Here is a 21,886-nt window from a genome sequence, read left to right as displayed (position 1 = left end):
CTTGACCATTTACCCTATTTAACCACTAGACCGTCCACTATGATTACAAATACAATATTACCAGTAAAATTAGTTAAGATACAAGTAAACTAAATTAGAAGAAGAATCCTATTTAAGAGAATGAATTTATTCATAATTTTAATCCAAAAAAAAATTATAATTAAAACTTTTAAGTATAAATAAATTATGTTTATAACTCAATATTAATTAACACTACCGAAAATATATTTAAAATTAATCTTTGCTAAAAGGAATAATATAATACACTTTTCAATAATAATGTAAAAGATAATCATAAGTTAATAATTGTTCTTTTTTTTATCCCTTTTTAAGAATTTTATATAAAAACCAATAAAAAAAGATGTATATATTTTTTTTCTGTATGAGTATTTGAAAATTATTTTTTAAAGCAAGAATAAACGTACTGGGAATTCGTATTATTTTCCATCTATTTTTAAATTTGTGTTTTGCTAATGTGATTTTATATTTTCAAAATGATAACAATTGTTACAACTTTTAATCACCACTATTCGTAAAGAAAAACTACTAGAATTTGCAATTTAATAGTGTGACCCCAATTAGTTTAAAAATATCAAATCGAACCATTTTCATAGTCACAGTTTTTTTTGTGAAGCAGTTTTTAATTTTTTGTTTGTATTTTAATAGTGTTAATGTCATGTTACATAAATAAAACATTATATTTCAAATGAACTCATATACAAAACAAGTATCATACATTATTATTAAAATTAACTATTTCTATTTGCAATTAATCCTTTATTGTCACATTCTCATTTTATTATAGATTATCTGATAAAAAAAAAATTCTAGTGTAAATATTTGGAGTTCATCATTCTGAGTTTCTTTTCTTTTTCAATTATTCTTTCTAATATAATGCTCATTTCTTACTTCTAATTATGATTTGTATAATTTCTTATTTTTAATTTCTATTTATTACATATAATATTTGCGTTAAAATGATTTAAACGATTCAATATTATTATTTACATTCACCTGTCAAATTGATTTAACTATTTTTACTTGAGTTAACTATGTATGCATGATCCAAGTTACAAAAGTAAAAAAAATATTTATTTAAGTTATCTAAATGAAAAAATAATTCCAAATCTACTATTCCAAATTTTATAACGAAAATATACCCTTATTTTATAACAAATTTAGATTTATTAACCTTCTAACCATCAATTGTATTATTCAAAAAGTTTAATCCAAAAAACAAATAGGAAAAAAAAACCTATATATTTTTAAATTATGAGAGTGACATAAGAATATAAAAGGGGTACAGGAAGAAAGAAAGTAATGTATATAATTTTTGAAAAGTTGAAGCCCAAAGTAAAAAAGCCCAAGTTTAGGATAAAATATGTAAACCTAAATTTGAAGTAACACTGCGAGAGAAGAGAAGAGAAGCCGCAGAGAGGAAGAAGAAGAAGAAAGAAGAAGAAGAAAGAAGAAGAAGAAGAAGCATGGGGCGCGTGAGGACGAAGACGGTGAAGAAATCTTCACGCCAAGTGATCGAGCGTTACTACTCAAGGATGACGCTGGATTTTCACACGAACAAGAAGCTTCTAGAAGAAGTGGCGATCGTCCCCTCGAAGAGGCTGCGGAACAAGATTGCAGGTTTCTCCACACATCTCATGAAACGGATCCAGAAGGGTTCTGTTCGCGGCATCTCGCTCAAGCTCCAGGAGGAGGAGAGGGAGCGACGCATGGACTTCGTTCCCGAAATCTCCGCCATCAACACCGAGCACATCGAGGTGGACAAGGAAACCATGGATATGCTTCACTCCCTCGGACTCAACGAAATCAGCGGCATCACCCAGGTTGACCCTGTCCCTGTCCAACAAAACTTCCCCTTCACCAGGAGGTACTGATCCATCATCTGTCATCACAAAACCTCCCAATTTCACTTTCACTTTTGCTTTTCATTCATGCTCTTTACCTTTATCATGTTGCTGCTGTCGCTGCTTTAAATCGGAACCATTTCTAGATTTTGATTATATCAAATTATATACTTCTGTTATTCCCAATTTTGCCGTTAATTTTCATTAATGGAAGCTGCTTTGTGGTGATTCCCCTGCAATTTGCGGGGAATGGGGGTAAACCCTAACCCTAGTTGCTTTCGATAATTTGATTTTGGTTTCGATAATTATGGCCATGAAACACTTTATCTGCTCACTCTAGTAATTAATCAACAAGTTTCTCTTAAATTCGTTGGAAATGTGAATAATTTTCTCAGTTTAAGGGAAATTTGACTCTGTGGATCAAACCTAATTTCATGAACCCTTTTTCAGTACCCCCAACTTGTCGTTGAATGAACTTGTGTTAGGGTTTGCTTGATGGAATGAATGTTAGGATTATTCATTTAGTTTGGTACATTTTTACGTAATTTTTTTTTCCAAATCATTACCTTTATAAAAAAAAATCCCAAATAGACCAAGCTAATTTTATTTCTTTGAATGAATTCATTTTAATATTCATCTCGGGAATTCGATTCTCGGAGCCTTGGTTTGTGTGGAGATGAATTTCAGGGGGCTTTGGTTTTTCTAAAAGGGGAGGAAAGAAAAATAAAAAGATGAAAAATAATAAAAAAAAGAAAGAAATTGATATTAGAGAAAAGTAAATTGAAATAATTTATAAAAATGGAGAGAATAAATTTATATTGGTTTGAGAGGAGGAAAATAATTTTTTTTAGGGCAAGTAAAACATGGTTTTAAAATGTTATTTTGAATTAAATTTGTGATTTTTAGTTTGTTAAAAAAATTAAAATATTGATGATAGAAAATGTAACTGTAATTTTCGAATTATGTTTTTATAAATATAGTGGCTTAAATATAATAAATGTTATCTTTGTTGGTGTAAATGATTTAAAATAAAGCCTTATTAATTTATTAACTTTTGTTGATAATAGTAATTTTTTAGATGTTGAAAAAAAAATTAAAAGGAGGTTTTCAAGACATTTAATACTACGTTAGAGAAGTAAGAATATTTGAAATGTCATCTAAAAACTATTAATATTTACATGAAAATTTAAAGTAAATATTTGCATATATTTCATACAATATTTAAAAATATATGTTTATTTTAGAAATTTTAAATATTTATGATTAAAATAAAATATTTAAAATAAAATAAACATTTTCATAAAATAAAGGACTTGTGCATTTGACTTAGATATCTCTATTTGTTATACTACTTTATGAATACATAAAGTTATTTGCATAATAATCATGTTAAATTAGTTATATTTCAAACTACATATAATTTCATTATATCACTACATAACTTCAAAATTTCATTATATCAGAAGCAGGATATATTCTTCTAAACAATATATTCTTCTAAACAAATTAATAGTCTTAACAATCTAATATGGTATTTTCATTTATGTCTCGATCTAAATTCACATAATTCATATTTCATACCATCCAATTTTAAGTTGAATAACTTTAATCAGAGATCTTAAAAAAAAATTATAATCACTTCTAATTCACAACATAGATGCCTCATTTCTTCTTGTAGTGCCAATTTGATTTAATTTTATCAAAATTCACTTTCAACAATTTTGCAATTTTGTGTGTATCCATAATGTTAACATTGTTTTCAAGTGAGTTTAAGGATCTTAATAAAAATAATGTTGTAATCACATGAGATTTCCATATACATAATATTTTATTTAAAATTAAGAATTTTTTTTATAATCTTACAATTTTAATAATTAAAAAAATAAATTTATTATTTACATCTCAAACTTTCATAAAATTTTTATTCATTTTCTTTCATTTTTCACTCTCTCCCTTAATCCAAACAAATTTATTTTTCACTCTCTTTTTCTTGAAATTCATCATTTCTCTCAAATCTATCTTCAAATCCAAATAAAGCATTGATCATACATGACCAACTATTTTTAGTCCAAAATGTATAATCGAAGTCCACACAAAAGTTAAAAGGTCTTCCAATGTGTTCTTGTGCATTCAATACTAATAACATCAACTATGACTCAAACAATGTTGAATCAATCTTATTGGAAAGAGCTTCTTAAGTTGCTTCCATAGATACCTGGTGATACTTCGAGTCACGACATAAAGAGGAAATTGAATGATTGCATATATACTGCAGGAAAGAAAGCAACAATGTATATCAATGTTGAAGTCCAATTCTTCAATTCACATCGAATGGTGAGCAACATGGTTGCAATGAATGCAAGCATTGTTGTCATCAATGAAAAGAACAACAAAGTAAATCCCAAATTCAATTTATGAGGGAGAGCCTTGTGAAAATCCCATAACTCGCATGGGGAAGTGAGGATGGAAAGGAAGATGACGACTGAAGCAAGCGAGGTAGCAAGAGCCACAACATCCATAATGGTGAAAAAGAGAAACACACTTGAATGAAGGAATACAGTAGTACCATTTACAATCCCCCCTGGAATGGTGTATGCAGCAACAAATACAACTGTAGCAACCAAAATAGCAACAGTGGAGCATGATTGAGTTGTTTCCTTTAACCATATTTGTGCCTCTTTAAGCATTTTATCATGCTCAATTTCTAACATATCTTCTGGTGTGTATCCATCTATGTCACAGTGCATGCTGTAATGTTTAGGTGTGAATCTTCTCACACTCTGAACACACACACAATAGTTATTTTCTAAGTCACATTGCATGTATATATAATTTAGCTACCAATTATTTAGATCCTAAATTGGTAACAAAAACTTTGGTAACTAATTAGATATCAATTTAGAAACTATTTATCAATAATAGAAACTAATTTAAAAATTAATAATTTTTTAGTCTCTAACATAGTATCTAATCTAGTTAATATAACAACTAATTACTTTTTGTCTCTAAAATTAGTTTCTATCTACGAATTTTCCTAGTAAGTTGTAAAGGTTTAATTAAGTACTTACATCATACCAACACAACTCATTTTGTAGATGGAATGCCACTCCAGCTAAGTGTTCTCCTTTGTAGTAATCCATTCTTGCAACTTCATGCAACACAGTTCTTCCTTTAGCTGTAATTTGAGCAACCAATGATTCAATTATACCTATTCTTTCTATTAGTTTAAGAATTTTCTTTTGTCGATACTTAACAACCCTGTGCATAAATTACATAAACAAAATTAGTATGACACTATTAAAAGAAAATGATTATAAAACCAAACTACTATTTTTATACACTACAAGAAAATTATTAAATAAAAAACAATTTTATAAACAAAAAATAATTAGTTGCTATATTGACTAAATTAGAAATTAAAAAATTATTGATATCTAAAATAATTTTTATTATTAATAAAATTTATAAACTAAGTTTATAAATTTTATTAATAATAAAAATTATTTTAGATACTCATTATTTTTTATTTAATAATTCTCTTGTAATGATCTTATTTTTCTACTAAAAGACAGTTTCTACTGAGACAAAACTTTGATATATTCTTACATGATCAGTATGTTCTGCTTACTCTCAGTAACATGATATATATATATATATATATATATATATATATATATATATATATATATATATATATATATATATATATATATATATATATATATATATATATATATATATAGTTGCAGGATGCACTTGAAGAAATTTATTAACAATTTCTACAATTTCAGTTTTAGTTGCTAAGAAGAGTGCAGTGCGTTCTGCACGTTTTACATTGTTCTTACGCCTCTCTTTTCTTTTTTGTAAACTTACGCTTCTCCTTTTAGCCACAATTAAAGGATTACGTGGCATTGTAATCAATCTTGTCCAATTAGACTCATTTTTTGATACTTGCCATGATAAGTCATATGTTACTAAAGTGCTCGCTAGATGTTCAACCAACTTATGTTTCTTCTTTTTCTTCCATATTTGCTCAATTCCTTCAAACTTTGAAATCAAGATCAAACAAAAACATTATCATAAAAAAATAATTGATGTAATATAAATGATTCTATGCCATCTGGATTAGAGAGTAAGCATAACATATTGAGAATGGAATATAGAGAAAGCTTTGTAAGAAATATCTTTGGCCAAGCATTTTCAAAACATGTAGTTGATTTTTGAAATGGCTGAAATTTGTAAATTTCATCTAATGTTATATATTTATAAACACATGTCACTCACAATTAATTTAGAAAATCGGAATTAAATTTACATGAATACCTGATTTGCAAAGTGTAGGTTCATGATCCTCTTTACCATTTTCTTCATCATTCTTTTGTTTAAACAACGAAGGTTGTTCATCATTATCATATCCATCAGGAAGCACTGAAACCCAAATCATAACCAACTAACATTAATTATATGTATCAATGGTGAAAGAGTTATGATAAATATTGCATCATTTCTAAGAAAAAGAGCAAAACTTACTCCATGGCCAAGTATGCAATAAATTTATAAAGAGTCTAACGAAGGACCATCATAACACTCCAATAAATGTGATCACCTTCTATAAGACTTAAGAAGAACAAATATTCTTCTTGGTTACTTTCTTTATGGGTAAATAACTAAGTGTAGTAGGACTATTACATAGTATCGTGTATAGTAGTTGCTAACGAAGTGGTGGATGAAATAAGAATGAAAAAGAAAAGTTAGGTTATTGTGAAAGTAGCTTTTGAAAAAAATTAGATTCAGTTAATTAGGAATTTCTTTATTATATAATAAAACAATTAGGTTTCTTTTTTCAAAATGGATTAATTGGAAAAATTGTTATTTAGAATCTTTATGAACTTATGTCTTAATTAATAGGAACCCAACACACCAATTAAAGGGTTGAGAAAAGGGAATCCATTAACTCCCTTCCTATTTTTTTATTGTAGTGGAAGGATTAACAAGACTAGTTAGGCAGGTAATAAGTAAAATATTGTTAGAAAGGATAAAGATTGGAAAGAAAGAAGTGGAAGTGAACATGTGGTAGTTCACTGATGACACACTGATGACATATTTTTGTACTAAAGAGCATTCTCCATTTCTTTGAACTAGCATTAGAGTTTAAGGTCAAGTTTTCTAAGACTAAGTTAATGGGAATAGGCACCGAGCTTAACACAGTAGTAAGCTTCTAGATGATTCTAAATTGTAGTATAATGACAATATTGTTTACATATTTAGGTTTGCTGGTAGGGAGAAATCAAAGGAAAAGTCAATTCCTGCATAGTATGATGCAAAAAATTAGAAAGAAACTGGCTAAATGGAAATGAAAATATTTATCTTAAGCATAATCAAAATGGTAAAATCAATTATAATTACTCTACCATTACTCTATCTTTCCCTCTTTAAGATGCCATCAAACCTATGGATTCAAAGGAAATATTTATGGGGTTGGGGACATGGATGTATGAAGATTGCATGGGTTTAGTGGATGAAATATGCAAATTTAAAGAAAAAGGTGAATTAGGAGTTAGAAATTTAGAAAATTTCAACATAGCTTTATTGGAAAAAGGGAAGTGAAGATTAGGAAGAGAAACATATGGCTTGTGGAAAGATATTTTGGAATCAAAGTATGGTTCTTGGAGATGCCTAAACAACAAAAAATGATAACAATAGTGAATCCTTGTGGCGGAGGAATATAAGAAAAGTAAGTGGAAATCGACAAAAAAGAAACTTGTTTGATAATAATACTGAAGAGGAAATAAGACTTTGTTTTGGGAAGATAAATGACTTGATGCTAAAAAGGTTCCTTAGGTTGTACACTAATTCTCCTACTAAGGAGATTAAATTAGGGGAGGTAGGCAACTGGAAAGATGGATCTTGGGAATGGAGAAAAAAAGGATTCAAACAGAAGTTGCAAAACACCAATTGTATGGAGATATGTGTAGGTTACCATAATATGGACTATTCGTACGCATATGAATAACATCCAAGGAGGTGCTTACTTTAGCACAAGTTAAGGCTTGAATTTGGATTACAAATAAATTTTCAAATGGAGTTTTCCTACTCGAACTAGTGATTTTGTCCATTCATACACATCAAATCCTTAGATAATTAAATTTATTAGAGTCTTGAAATACATTTGAAATGCCTTGAAAGTACTAAGTCTATATTTAGGCATTCGATAACAGGTATAAATCTGAACATTCTTTAGGAGGCATGACTATGGAAAATTAAATCTAAACATTCTCATGATAGGGAGGCAAGCCTATAGAAATGCTACACTTTTTGTAGTTAGGTTGGGTTACTGGAAAAGTATGACTCAGTACAAAAAAAAGTAGACTCTTATGATGTTAGAGTGCATAACCCTCTAAAAGAGGTCTACAACTAACTCAAAGATTTTTGTGGTATAAACAAGAGCATATTATACAAAGACAATAGGAGAAAAATATAATGTAGATGTTTATGTATAATTGATTTTATGTTGGGGTAATAGAGTGGTGGAACATGATAGGTTGATGTCACTACTATCAATTTTAGTTCCACCACAAATAATTTGAATTTTTATATGTATATATGTAAATACTTTATATATTTATACAAATTTTATTGCTAAAAAAATACTTTATTGAAAATAAGATGGGTGTGTCCTTACTTTTTTTCATGAAGAAAGTGCTTTAACACATCATAATAGTTGTTGTTATTCAATAAGAAAAACACCTCAAAACAAGTTCAAGCTCATTGACACAAGACAATATCACTATTTTGAGACTCATGCATAAAAGAATACGATTGTATCATAATCAATATAATTTTAGTGTTAATCTTAATACTTATAATATGGTATACAATACATTTTCTTAAGAATTGGTTGGATGAACTCATGGAATTATTCATGATAGCAAAAAAGAAATGTAAAGAGAAAGAGAAAGAGAGGGAAACAAGATGCGAACAAACAAAGAACTCATATATTTTCCATAATGCAAAAGTCATGCAAGCAAGGAATATATACAACAAAAGAAAAAAAAAACTAACTAATAGAAAAGAAAACTAAGTAACAAACATGATAATCTAAATAGTCTATCAACATGCTAGATGGTCTAGTGTAAACAAACAAACTAGATGATCTAGTGTAAACAAACAAACTAGATGGCTTAGTGTTAAATAAGACGATTTAGACAACTGGTAAATAGACTAGACAGTCTAGTGTAAACAAACAAACAAGACAATCTACTATTAGATAGTCTACACAAACAAACTAGACGTTTTAACAGAAGATCGTCTATATTGATTTTGTCAGCTCCCCTCAAGCTTGGAATATATGCTTGTACTTGCTAGCTTGGAAAACAAACTTTTGAATATAGGAGGGCAAAAGGGTTTAGCAAAAATGTCTACAGCTTAAATAGAAGACATAATTAGAAGAAGCTTAAGTAATCTAGTGTTGATTTTCTCATAGATAATGTGACAACCTATTTCTATATGCTTCATTCCCTCATGGAAAACTTGATTTGAAGAAATATGTATAAGTGATTGGTTGTCACAATAAAGAAGAGTTGGCATGGAAAAAGGAACATGAAGGTCTTCTAGAAGGTAGATGATCCACTAAATTTCACAAGTAGATGCAGCAAGTGTGCCATATTTTGGAAACACAAGTTCGTGCAAGACAGTGTTTCCCTCAACATTCTTCTTGCACAAAGCGTTCCACCTTTCTTGTATTGACGAAGGTCACCACTGCTTCATTGCCTACTGTTGAGTTTTTGCTATGTTGTATTTGCTCCATTGTTGCTGCTGCCACCGCTATTGCTGCCTTAAGGTTTTATTTAAAAATAAAATAAAATAAATAAGAATGCGACTATTTACCATAGCCGCATTTATAAATCGTATTTATGAGCCGCATTCGTAAATCTTCGATTTAAGAATGCGTGCTGATCAAGTGCGGCTATATAGCCGTCCTTATAAATATAAAATAGCCGCACTTGTTTCGTCTTTCTGCACTAATGAAAGCACTATATAAAAATATTTATCCTTCACATTATATAAATATTTTGTTATTAGATAATTCAATATCCTATGTAAAAATATATCCCTTTAGAAGTTTCATATTGTTTCAAATTTGAAAATCATGTTACATTGGGTTTTCCATTAATTCTTAATGAAACCAAAATTAAATCCATATAGCATGTTTAATTTTCTCCACAGAAAAACAGTAAATTCGTTTATTGTTTGAAAGGTAGCACTAAATTTATTCTCAAAATATTTTTTGACTTCATTCTTAACCCTCGCCTATTGGCTTTGCAATCCTGTATATATTTTAATAGTATGGTTTTCACATACCATTTATTTTAATAATATGGTTTTCTTATAATTAAATTTGACTCTCTCTTAAGGTAATTATGTAGTTTACAGTATTCTTATAATTTCAAGGGTTGTTAAGGTATATATCTATGATCACATCTCATCTTATATATAATGCGTAGCAATTAAAATATGTATCTATACTTTAATATAGAGTTTATCTTTTTTACTTCTAAATTATTTCTATACATTTAAATAAATTATATATATATATATATATATATGGTTATACATGTTATGTTATATTCTATATTTTATTATTTTAAAAAAAATATTTTAATGAATAAATTAGAAACAATAAATTATTCAAAATATATGTGTGATAAATTGCGTCATGTTATATATAATATTTAGTTTTTTTAAAATATTTATTTATAGTATAATAAATCTTACACAAATTAAAATGCACGTAATGATTTTGAAAAGAATATTTTCTGTTTTATTCAATCTGTCCTTCGTCTATAGCAATGATACATATATATAACCATAGCATTAGAACCGTACAGACTCTTTTTTCTAACATAACATCTGTAATTAAGACTAATTATAGACCCATTAATAGTGATTATATTCCTATAATTAAGTCTAATAATGATTTTGTCCGGTAATATCCCCTCAAGTTGGAGCATGTAAGTCTTGAATGCCCAACTTGACCAAGATGGTTCCAAACATTTTAGCACCGAGAGCTTTGGTGAAAAGGTCAGCTAGTTGTGTATGTGTGGGCACATAGGATGGAAGAAGGCGCTTGTGAATGATTTCATCTCGAACAAGGTGGCAGTCAACTTCAATGTGTTTGGTGCGTTCGTGGAAGACCGGGTTTTTAGCAATGTGAAGTGCTGCTTGACTATCACAATAAAGACGAATTGGGTCAGGATGAGGAACATGTAGAGAAGCGAGAATGTCTTTAATCCACTTTAATTCTCGGGTGGTCTTAGCCATTAATCGATATTCAGCCTCAACAGAGGAGGCAGAAACCGTTTGTTGTTTCTGGGTTTTCCAAGAGATTGGGGAAGTGCCGAGTTGAATAAACCATCCGGTGAGAGATTTCCGTGTCAGTGGACAACTTGCCCAATCAGAATCACACCACCCAAAGAGTTGTAAGTTGTTCTCTCGAGGTAGGAGTATTCCTTGTCCAGGATGCCCCTTTAAATATCGAACAACACGAAGAGCAGCTTGCCAATGCTCGGAGCGTGGATTTTGCATAAATTGAGATAAAGCTTGGACACTGTAGGCAAGGTCAGGTCGAGTGAAACACAGATAAATTAACCTCCCAACAAGTCTACGATAGGTAGCCGGGTCAGAAAGAAAAGAACCAGTAGCGGAGCTCAATTTGTGATTTTCTTCACATGTAGTGGCGGGCTTCGCACCCAACAATTCGACTTCAGTAATGATATCTAAGGCATATTTCCTCTGACAAAGGAAGATTCCGTTGGGGGAGCGAGCAACTTCAACCCCAGGAAGTACTTGAGGCGGCCTAAATCTTTCATATGAAAGCATTGATTTAAGTAGCCTTTAAAACATTGGATGGCAGTACCATTATTCCCTGCAATCACAAGATCATCAACGTAGACTAGCACAACCAACTGTATGTCATTATTATTGAGAGTAAACAGGGAATGATCCTTCGGGGATTGTTGGAAGCCGTAACGAGTGAGAGAAGAAGATAGTTTAGCAAACCAACACCTGGGGGCCTGTCGGAGGCCATATAGAGACTTTTGAAGCTTGCACACTGCCCCTGGTTGAGATTCTTGGAAGCCAGGAGGGAGTTTCATATAAACCTCATCATCAAGATCACCATGGAGAAACGCATTGTGAACGTCCATCTGATGAAGCTCCCAATCTTTTGCGGCTGCTACTGCTAGAGTTGTGCGAATGGTTACCGTCTTTACGACAGGAGAAAATGTCTCGTTGTAATCCAAACCCTCCACTTGATGATTGCCAAGAATTACCAATCGAGCCTTGAATCTTTCAATTGTTCCATCCGAGTTGTATTTGATTTTGTAGATCCATTTACACCCAAGTGCCTTCTTTCCAGGAGGGAGAGCGGTGAGTTTCCAGGTGTCATTGAGTTCGAGAGCATGAATCTCCTGTGCCATAGCATCACGCCACCGGGGTTCTCAGACCGCTTGAGAAAAGAACAGGGGTTCCTGCTCGGTGTGTAAAGAGGCAAGAAAACTTTGATGATGTTTAGAAAAGGAATCACAATTCACAAAATCATGTATAGGATACGAAACACCTGAGGATTCTGTTGAAGGAGGTGACGGAACAGAGGGGCTTGACGGTATCGTGGTGGCTGCGACAAAATCGCGTAACCGTACGGAAGGCAGCTTCGCGCGATGCCCTCGCCCAAGGGGAACCGCGGCCGTCAGCGGTGGTGAAGAAACCGACGGCGCCGTCTCCGTCGGACGCGGCGGTGGATCCGCGGGTAGCGTCGAGGCTTCTATACACGGATCGGAGTCGTTGATAGTGTGGTCGAAGTCATCTGTGAGGGTAGCATCCTCCTTGGCTGGGATGGGAGATGCAATGGGTTGGTTGACGATGCATTCATCTAGGTTTGAGGAGGCAACTTCATGAAGAAAATGTGGGTCCGTTCCAGTTTCTAAAGAGTTGGCAATAATTGGGTTTTGCAATGGTGGTGCAGTGTCCATCTTTTTGGCTTCAAAATATGGAAATTTATTTTCGAAAAAATGTACATCACGAGAGACAAAGAAAGTTTCTGTTTCCAAATCAAATAATTTCCATCCTTTTTGGCCATATGGATACCCGACAAACACACATTTTCGGCTACGACTATCAAATTTATCCCGCTGTCTATTTTGATTATGAGCATAACATAATGAACCAAATACTCGTAAGTGCGCGTAACTGGGTACACATCCATGGATCACATCATAAGGGGTTTTTCCTTTTAGAATGGAGGATGGTGTGAGATTGATTAAGTAGCCTGCAGTCAAAACGCATTCCCCCCAAAATTTAATGGGAAGATTGCCTTGAAACCGTAATGACCGAGCAACATTCAGAATATGCCGATTGTTGCGGGGTCCCGACACAGGAAGTTTGGTGAAGGATACCTTGTTGAATGAAATATTGTTTTAGACACATGAATTCAGTTCCATTGTCAGAGCGAACCATTTTAACACATCTGTTGTATTGCCTCTCAACGAGTGTGAAATTTTTTTTCAAAGTCACTGATACCTCTGTTTTTTCTTTTAACAAATAGATCCAAACTGCCCGTGAACAATCATCCACAATTGTCAAAAAAATATGAAGCACCACAGGATGAAGGAGTTTTATAAGGACCTCATAAGTCACAATGAATTAAATCAAAAATATTCAAAGCTTGATGCGCACTTAAGAAAAACTTATCTCTCGTTTGTTTCGATTTTTCACAAACTTCACAAATTTTATTCAACTCATCACGAGTACATTTCCCACTTATATCAGGAAGCATTTGCACAATCTTAAATGACGGATGTCCTAATCTTTGGTGCCAAAGTGCTAGTTGATTTTCCATCTTGACATGACATGCTTGAGTCTTCCGTACCCCACGATACCAATAAAGCCCATCTTTCCGTTCACCTGCTCCAATCAGCGTCCTCGAAGTGCGGTCCTGTATAATACACAATTTATCAGTGAATGTTACAACACAATTTTCTTCATCCGTCAATTGAGGTACTGAAAGTAAATTGCATTTTAATTTGGGAACATAAAGGACATTTTTCAATTCAAGTCCTTCTTCAAGAGTCACTGTTCCCTGTTCGCAAGCTAGAACACGTTCACCATCGGGTAACCCTACGGGGCACCCTTGTATAGTTTCCTTTTCACTCAAATTTTCCAGTGACCCGGTCATATGGTTTGATGCCCCACTGTCAATAATCCACAAATCCCAAATGCTCTTACCAGTCATTTTCTCTGATTCATTTGATTTTTGTTTGCTGATCATATCAACCAGTACCTTCCATTGTTCATTGGTCAGACCTGCCATCTCAAGTTTCTTGTCGTCATTGTTGGCTTGACTGCTGCTTCCACTAGCGTGTGCCACATTTGCACGTGTCGGGTTACCTTTGTTTCGCATCCCTTGGCGTCCCCTGTCGTTCCATTTGCCTTCACTTTTTGGTCTGTCACCCCACCATTCGGGATATCCGATCAATTGGAAGCATCCCTTCATGTCGTGACCATTTTTACCGCAATGACTGCACGTCATTAATTTTTCTACCATATCTCCACGCCCTTTTTCTTTGTAGTTGGCCTGCATCGTGAGACCCACGACCAACCCCCTTTCTTCCGTTGATTTGGCCATCATTCTCACTCTTTCTTCTTGTACCAACATAGCATATACGCGGTTCAGAGACGACAATGGATCTGAGGCCAGAATGTTTGATCTTACTGTCCCGTAGCTTGTGTCATCCAACCCCATAAGGAGTTGATGAACCTTCTCCTCCTCCCTTCGTTTTTCCAACTGAGCACCAATCCCACACTTGCATCCACCACACGTACAAGATGGAATTTTGTCACTGTTAGCAAGCTCATCCCAAAGGACCTTCAATTTTCCAAAGTAAGTTGCCACCACCATTCCCTCCTGCTTGCATCTTGACAAGTTCGACCTTAGTTGTTGAATTCTAGGTCCATTCACGACCGAGAATCTTTCTTTAATGTCTTCCCACAAGTTATGTGCAGTCTCAGCATATGCTACTGTGGATCGTAAGCTTGGTTCAATGGTGTTTAGAATCCAAGAGACAATCATGGACTGCACGGTCCACCAATCTTCAAGGTCGGGTGCCTCATCCTCTGGTTGGATATGTGTTCCATCAATGAAGCCCCATTTTCTCCGGGCACGAAGCGAGATCTTTACTGCTCTTGCCCATTCGTCGTAATTTTCTCCGCGCAATTGGACTTGCGTGATTATGTTTCCGGGATTGTCACTCGCGTTGAGATCATATGGCGAGTAGGTCTTCTTAGCACCTCCTCCTTCGTGTTCTGCTTTGTTGGCATTATTCTTTTCTGGTGCATCTGCCATGGTTGTGCACCGTTGCCTTTGCTTTGTGTTTGTCGGGTATAGAGTTTTGTGCTCTGATACCATGAAAAGAATATTTTTTCTGTTTTATTCAATCTGTCCTTCATCTATAGCAATGATACATATATATAACCATAGCATTAGAACCGTACAGATTCTTTTTCTAACATAGCATCTATAATTAAGACTAATTATAGACCCATTAATAGTGATTATATTCCTATAATTAAGTCTAATTAAGTCTAATAATGATTTTGTCCGGTAATAGATTTACAATATCGATGTATAATTTATAGTATCTTTGTTTATTGTATGATTTGTAAATGTGTCAGATATAATCACTTGAAGTATTTTATACTCTAATTGGCGTGAATTACAATAAAAAACATAAAATATCATTAAACTATTTAAAAATATTAAAATTTTAAAAACTGAACAAATACAACATTTTCATAGCAAAATATTTTTTACAAAAACAATTATGTAATCTTGATTTTTCACTGTGAAAGAAAATATGTAGTAACGAGTCTAATACTTGTTTGAATAAATATATAATTTCATCAATATTTTCTTGCTTAAAAAAATAACCAAAAATAGTTTTCATATACATGTTTATTTTATTTTTGGGAAAAGATAAATATTTCAAATTACATTAATTTTGCACTTTTAATTAAAGATAATCGTCTTAAGATAAATGTTGTAGGATGTTGATACCTTTCCTATACTTAATCGACTCTCAAACTCAATTTGGGTTTCGAAGACCGTTATTTTTTAAAAGTTTTTCCACAATTTTCCATAATAAATTACTGTGGAAACTTCTCTATATTTTTGAAAAAAACATTTTTGTCGTCTCGTCAAAATCCGGTTGCGACAATAATTAATTAAATTTAGACCATTTTTTTTAAAAATATAGTATTTATTATGGAGACACATTGTGTTTGGATCAACTACTTTGAGATGAAAGGAAGGTAAGGGAAAGTATGAAAGTTAATATATGAGACCCTCACTCACCACCTCATAAAGAAGTAGAAAGCCACATCATCCATGTGAAAAATATGAAATTAGCCTTGTTTTATCTAAGTTTTATAAAGGAGAGGCAGATATAATCGGTTATGAGTTTTTTTAGTAATAATTGATTAAGGAACTAGAGATAATAAATTATGGATTTTTTTTTTGAAAGTTAATCAATTATGTTGGTTAATAATTGATTATGTGTGTTGATTTTCGCTACATGCTTGATTTGCATGAGTTTTTGCATTATTTGTTGTTGTGTTGCAAGTGGCGACTTCAACGTGGATACAAGTGTTGACTTTTGTGATTGTACAAGATGACGGTATAAGATAGTGATTCCTCTTCTCCATGATAGTACAAGGTGGTGGTGCAAAGTGTTGACTTTTCTTCTTTTTCTTCTTCATATAAATGTATTTAATGCTTTATATTTTAAATTAAAATTAGTGTTAAAAAGTATACTAAGGATATAGTTGATTTTGGATAAAAATTTTAAGCAATAATAATTAAAATAAATTTTATAAATAATAATAATAAAATTTTAAAATAATAATAATAAAAATAAATTTATAAGATAATAATAAAATATAAAAATAATAATCAAATCATTAATAATCATTATAATAATAAAAATAATGAGATTATAAAATAATAATAATAATAATAATAAACTAATAATAATAAAATTAAAAATAATAATATTAAATTTATGATAATATTAATTTAATTTTACAATTATTTCTATTCCTATTTTACTTAATTTTATCAAAATCCACTTTCAACAATTTTGTATGCTTGCACGATATTACTATTTTTTTTCAAGTTCATAAACCGTAGTAGAAATAATATTTTAATCAAACAAAAGTTTCATGTACATCATATTTTATTTAGAATTAATTTTAACCACAAGAGAAAATTTATAATCTTACAATTTTAACAATTAAAAAATAAATTTATAATTTACATCACAAACTTTCATAAATTTTTTCTTTATTTTCTTTCACTTTCAACTCTCTCCTATTATCCAAACAACTTTATTTTTTACTCTCTTTTCCCTCAAATTCATCATTTCACTAAATCCATATTCAAATCCAAAGAATGCATTAAAGATCATACATGACCAACTATTTTTAGTCCAAAATGTATAATCAAAGTCCACACAAAAGTTAAAATGGTGCATTCAATACTAATAACATCCAATATGACTCATGCAGTGTTGAATCAATCTTGTTGGAAAGAGCTTCTTAAGTTGCTTCCATAGATTCTTGGTGATACTTCGAGCCATGACATAAACAGGAAATTGAACGATTGCAAATATAGTGGCAGGAAAGAAAGTTGCACTGTATATCAATGTCCATTTCTTCCATTCCGATCGAATAGTGAGCAACATGGTTGCACTGAAAGCAAACATTGTTGTCAACAATGAAAAGAACAACAAAACAAATCCCAAATTCAGTTTTCGAGGGAGAGACTTGTGAAAATCCCATAAGTCACATGGGGAAGTGAGAATGGAAAGGAAGATGACGACTGAAGCAAGTGAGGTAGCAAGAGCCACAACATCCATGATGGTAAAAAATAGAAACACACTTGAATGAATGAATACAGGAGTACCATTTTCAGTTCCCCCTGGAATGGTGTATGCAGCAGCAAATACAACTGTAGCAACCAAAATAGCAACAGTGGAGCATGATTGAGCTGTTTCCTTTAACCATTTTTTTGCCTCCTTAAGCATTCCATCATGCTCAATTTCTAACATATCTTCTGGTGTGTGTCCATCTATGTCACAGTGCATGTTGTAATGTTTAGGTGTGAATCTTCTCACCCTCTGAACGCACAGAGAATAGTTATTTTTTAAGTCAATTGCATGTATATATAATTTAGTTATCAATTATTTAGATTTAAAGTTGGTAGCAAAATCTTTTTTTTTATAACTCATTAGATATAAATTTAGAAAATATTTATTAATAATAAAAACCTAACCCATTATGATTGAGTTTAAGTGAATAAATTTTATGTAGAAAATAGTGTTGAAATGCGTATATAGTAAGTTGTAAAGGTTTAATTAAGTACTTACATCATACCAACGCAACTCATCTTGTAGATGGAATGCCACTCCAGCTAAGTGCTCTGCTTTGTAGTAATGCATTCTTGCAACTTCATGCAACACAGTTCTTCTTTTATCTGTGATTTGAGCAACCAATGATTCAATTGTACCTGTTCTTTCTATTAGTTTAAGAATTTTTCTCTGTCGATACTTAACAACCCTGTGCATAAATTGACACACTAATCAAAATTAGTATGATGCTATTAAAAGAAAATTATTTTTTTATTTAATAATTTTTTTATAGTGGTATATATGTAAGTTTTCTACTAATAGAGAGAACTTTGATCTACTCTTACATGGTCAATATGTTGTGCTGTTTCTCAGTAACATGATATATAGCTGCAGGATGCACTTGAAGAAATTTATTAACAATTTCTACAATTCCATTTTTAGTTGCTAAGAAGAGTGCAGTGCGTTCTGGACGTTCTGGACTTTCTGGACGTTCTTCAGTTTTCTTACGCCTCTCTTCCCTTTTTCGTACACTTACTCTTTTCCTTTTTACGACATTTATAGGATCATGTGGCATTGTAATCAATATTGTCCTATTATACTTATTTTTTGATACTTGCCATGATAAGTCATTTGTTACTAAAGTGCTCGCTAGATGTTCAACCAACTTATGTTTTTTCTTTTCCTTCCACATTTGGTCAATTTCTTCAAACTCTGAAATCAAGATCAAACATAACCATTATCATAAAGAAATAATTGGTGGAATATAAATAATATTATGTCACGTCAATTAAATATAACAATATTTTATATTATATAAATTATATAAGTGGAGTAAATTTCACCTTAATTATGTTAATAATTTTTTATAAATTTTTAACTTGTATTAAAATTTAAGAAGATTTTTTAACTAGAATTAGTATTGTTGTTTAAAGTAAATACTTTGTGGGAAAAAATAATGTAATAATGATTAATTTTAGATAATTGAATACAGAAAAAGCTTGTAAGAAATACCTTTGGCCAAGCGTTTCCAGAACCTGTAGTTGATCTCTGAAATGGCTGAAATTTGTAAATTTCTTCTAATGTTATATATTTATAAACACATGTCACTCACAATATTTTAGAAAAATGAAATTAAATTTACATGAACACCTGATTTAAAGAGTGTAGGCTCATCCTCTTTACCATTTTCTTTATCCTTCTTTTTAAACAACTGGGAGTGTTCATCATTATCATATTCATCAGGAAGCACTAAAACCCCAATCATAACCAACTAACATTAACTATATGTATCAATGATGAAAGAGTTATGATAAATATTGCAAAAATTCTAAGAAAAAGAGCAAAATTTATTTATTAGGTATAGTAATAAATTACAAATATGTGTATTAAATTGTTATTAGTGTGTGACACCTACATTGTAGGATAAAAAGAGTCTAACGAAGGACCATCGTAGCAATCAATGTTCCAATAAATGTGATCACCTCCTATAGGACTTAAAGAAGAAAAAATATTCTTGTTGGCTACTTTCTTTATATATTTATACAAATTTTATTGTTAAAAAATGACTTTATTGAAAATAGGAGGGGTGTCTCTTTGTTTTTTTTTTCCTTTAAGGAAGTGCTTTAACACACCGTAATAGTTATTGTTATTTAATAAAAAAACACCTCATAACAAATTCAAGCTCATTCACACAAGACAATATCACTATTTTGAGACTCATAAACAAAATAATACAATTGTATCATAATCAATATAGTTAATATAGTTTTAGTGTCAATCTTAATACTTATAATATGGTATACGGTATATTTTCTTAAGAATGGATTGGATGAAACTCGTGAAATTATTCATGATAGCAACAAATAAATGTAACGAGAAAGAGAAAGGTGAGCAAATAAAAAACTCATATTTTCCATAATGCAAAAGTCATGCAAGCAAGGAATATATGCAACAAAAGCAAAAAACAAAACTAACTAATAAAAAAGAAAACTAAGTAACAAAAAAGATAATCTAGACAGTCTGTCAACATGTTAGATGGTCTAATGTAAACAAACAAACTAGATCTATTGTTAGTCAGTCTACATAAACAAGCTAGACGTTCTAACAGAAGACTGTCTATAGTGATTTTATCAGCCCTCAAGTTTGGAATATATGTTTATCCTTGCTAGATTGGAAAATAAACTTTTGAATATAGGAGGGCAAAGGGGTTTAGCAAAAATGTCTCCAGCTTAAATGGAAGACACAATTGGAATAAGCTTAAGTTTGGATGTAGATAGAAACAACTATGGACTGAGTTTTGCACTCAAGATAAAAGAAAGTTCAAGAGTGAACCAAGAAAGCAAGAGAATGCATAACAAAGCTCTTCAAATACATTCGCTCAAGGACCGATTAGACAACTTAAGAAAAAAAGGAGAGAGTGAGGGAGAGAGAGAGAGAAAAAAGAGGTGAACTAACAAAGGAGTTATATATTTTCTACAATACCAAAGTCAGACAAGCAATAAATATACACATACAAAAAATAAAAGAAAACTAACTAACAGAAAAGATGGTCTAGACAGTTTGTTAACAGACTTGACACTAGACGATCTAGTATTAAACAAGACTGTCAAAATGGTTTGTCATGCTCTCTAGTGTAGATAAACAAACTATACAATATGTTAATTATTAGAGAATCTTGGCATCAATTATTATAAAGGTTAAAAAAAAAAGAGAGATGGGGAGAGTACAGTGATAAATGGTGTTCTTCAAGGGTCCCATGTGAATACAGCTTCGGAAAACCTGTGGCATTTTGGAAAGTAGTTGAAGACATGTTAAGTCCTTCCCATCCTTTTCCAGAGAAAGTTTTTCATCCATTCTTTCCAGCCAAATTGCAACATCTGCACCAAAAAAGTTACTCATATTCCACAATCAAACACTTTGAATCAACTATAAAAAAGTATCTGAAATTTACTCCTGACACTCGCAGACACGTAAGCAGAGAGAAATGAAAGACATACGAAAATGTTGGCCAAGGACACTCGCATGAAGAGCATTATATTTGTCATGAGATAGACGAAAATGTTCTCCAAGATTCTGAACACGGTTAGCCATATACTTGAGAATCTTCAGCTTTCCATGCATGGCAGCGACGAACAAAGGGCTTTCTCGTTCGTTGTTTCTGAGCTCTAGCAATGGCTCCTTTTCCGGTGTCAGCAACTGCTCTTCAAATCTGAACACCACCTCAGCCATTTCCTGCGCATGTTTGGAAAACACAATCTCGTGCAACACAGTGTTTCCCTCAACATTCTTCTTACACAAAGCGTTCCACCTTTCTTCTGCAGGCACCATTTCTATGAACTCTGAGAGGAGTTGAGTGTGGGAGCGAGTTGCAACATGGATCGCAGTGTTCCCAAACAGATCAAACTGCTTCAGGATGTTCTCTGGCTTTTCCATCATTATTTTCTTGAACTCTTCCCATTGTTTTTGCATGGCTGCTTTTTGAGCTTCTTTCATTTCCTCACAAAACAGTTTCGTTTCTCCCATTCTCTCCAACTCTCCTCCCTCCTTCTTCTGCTTTTCATCCAT

At 31.9% G+C, this 21,886-nt stretch overlaps 2 protein-coding genes and 1 pseudogene across 3 annotated transcripts; 1 reads left to right on the top strand and 2 right to left on the bottom strand.

Moving 5' to 3' along the window:
- The first annotated feature begins 1,386 nt into the window (after positions 1-1,386).
- LOC137812842 (small ribosomal subunit protein eS17y) lies at positions 1,387-2,041 on the top strand. Its single transcript, XM_068615072.2, has one exon. The coding sequence runs from the start codon at positions 1,485-1,487 to the stop codon at positions 1,890-1,892; it is 408 nt and encodes a 135-aa protein (XP_068471173.2). The 5' UTR covers positions 1,387-1,484; the 3' UTR covers positions 1,893-2,041.
- A 1,966-nt stretch (positions 2,042-4,007) lies between these two features.
- Positions 4,008-14,661, bottom strand: LOC137812834 (uncharacterized; annotated as a pseudogene).
- Positions 14,662-17,286: 2,625 nt separating this feature from the next.
- On the bottom strand, positions 17,287-21,886 carry LOC137818853 (uncharacterized). 2 transcript variants are annotated; one of them, XM_068622479.2, is made up of 7 exons: positions 21,319-21,886; positions 21,049-21,198; positions 19,472-19,570; positions 19,334-19,378; positions 18,667-19,033; positions 18,341-18,530; positions 17,287-18,091 (listed from the first exon to the last, which is right to left on the bottom strand). In XM_068622479.2, exons 1-7 carry the CDS (start codon positions 21,884-21,886, stop codon positions 17,453-17,455), a joined length of 2,058 nt encoding a protein of 685 aa, XP_068478580.2. In that variant the 3' UTR covers positions 17,287-17,452. The 2 variants fall into 2 exon arrangements, with proteins under 2 accessions (XP_068478580.2, XP_090152478.1); XM_090296352.1 differs by lacking the exon at positions 19,472-19,570 and having other exon boundaries at positions 21,319-21,864.

Source organism: Phaseolus vulgaris, chromosome 10 (genome assembly GCF_051622355.1).
Source record: "Phaseolus vulgaris cultivar YP4 chromosome 10, ASM5162235v1, whole genome shotgun sequence".
Classification (NCBI taxonomy): Eukaryota; Viridiplantae; Streptophyta; class Magnoliopsida; order Fabales; family Fabaceae; genus Phaseolus; species Phaseolus vulgaris.
The sequence above is the reverse complement of the archived record's forward strand: the minus strand, read 5'-3'. Positions and strand labels throughout refer to the sequence as shown.

Excerpts from the sequence above, each read along its gene's own strand:
- LOC137812842 (XM_068615072.2), top strand. The coding sequence starts at position 1,485 with ATGGGGCGCGTGAGGACGAAGACGGTGAAGAAATCTTCACGCCAAGTG.
- LOC137818853 (XM_068622479.2), bottom strand. The coding sequence starts at position 21,886 with ATGGATGAAAAGCAGAAGAAGGAGGGAGGAGAGTTGGAGAGAATGGGA. Across the intron at positions 19,571-21,048 it reads GAAGAACACCATTTATCACT|TGCTTCCTGATGAATATGAT; the intron begins GTACTCTCCCCA and ends TTGGGGTTTTAG. Across the intron at positions 18,092-18,340 it reads ATGAGTTGCGTTGGTATGAT|AGGGTGAGAAGATTCACACC; the intron begins GTAAGTACTTAA and ends CTGTGCGTTCAG.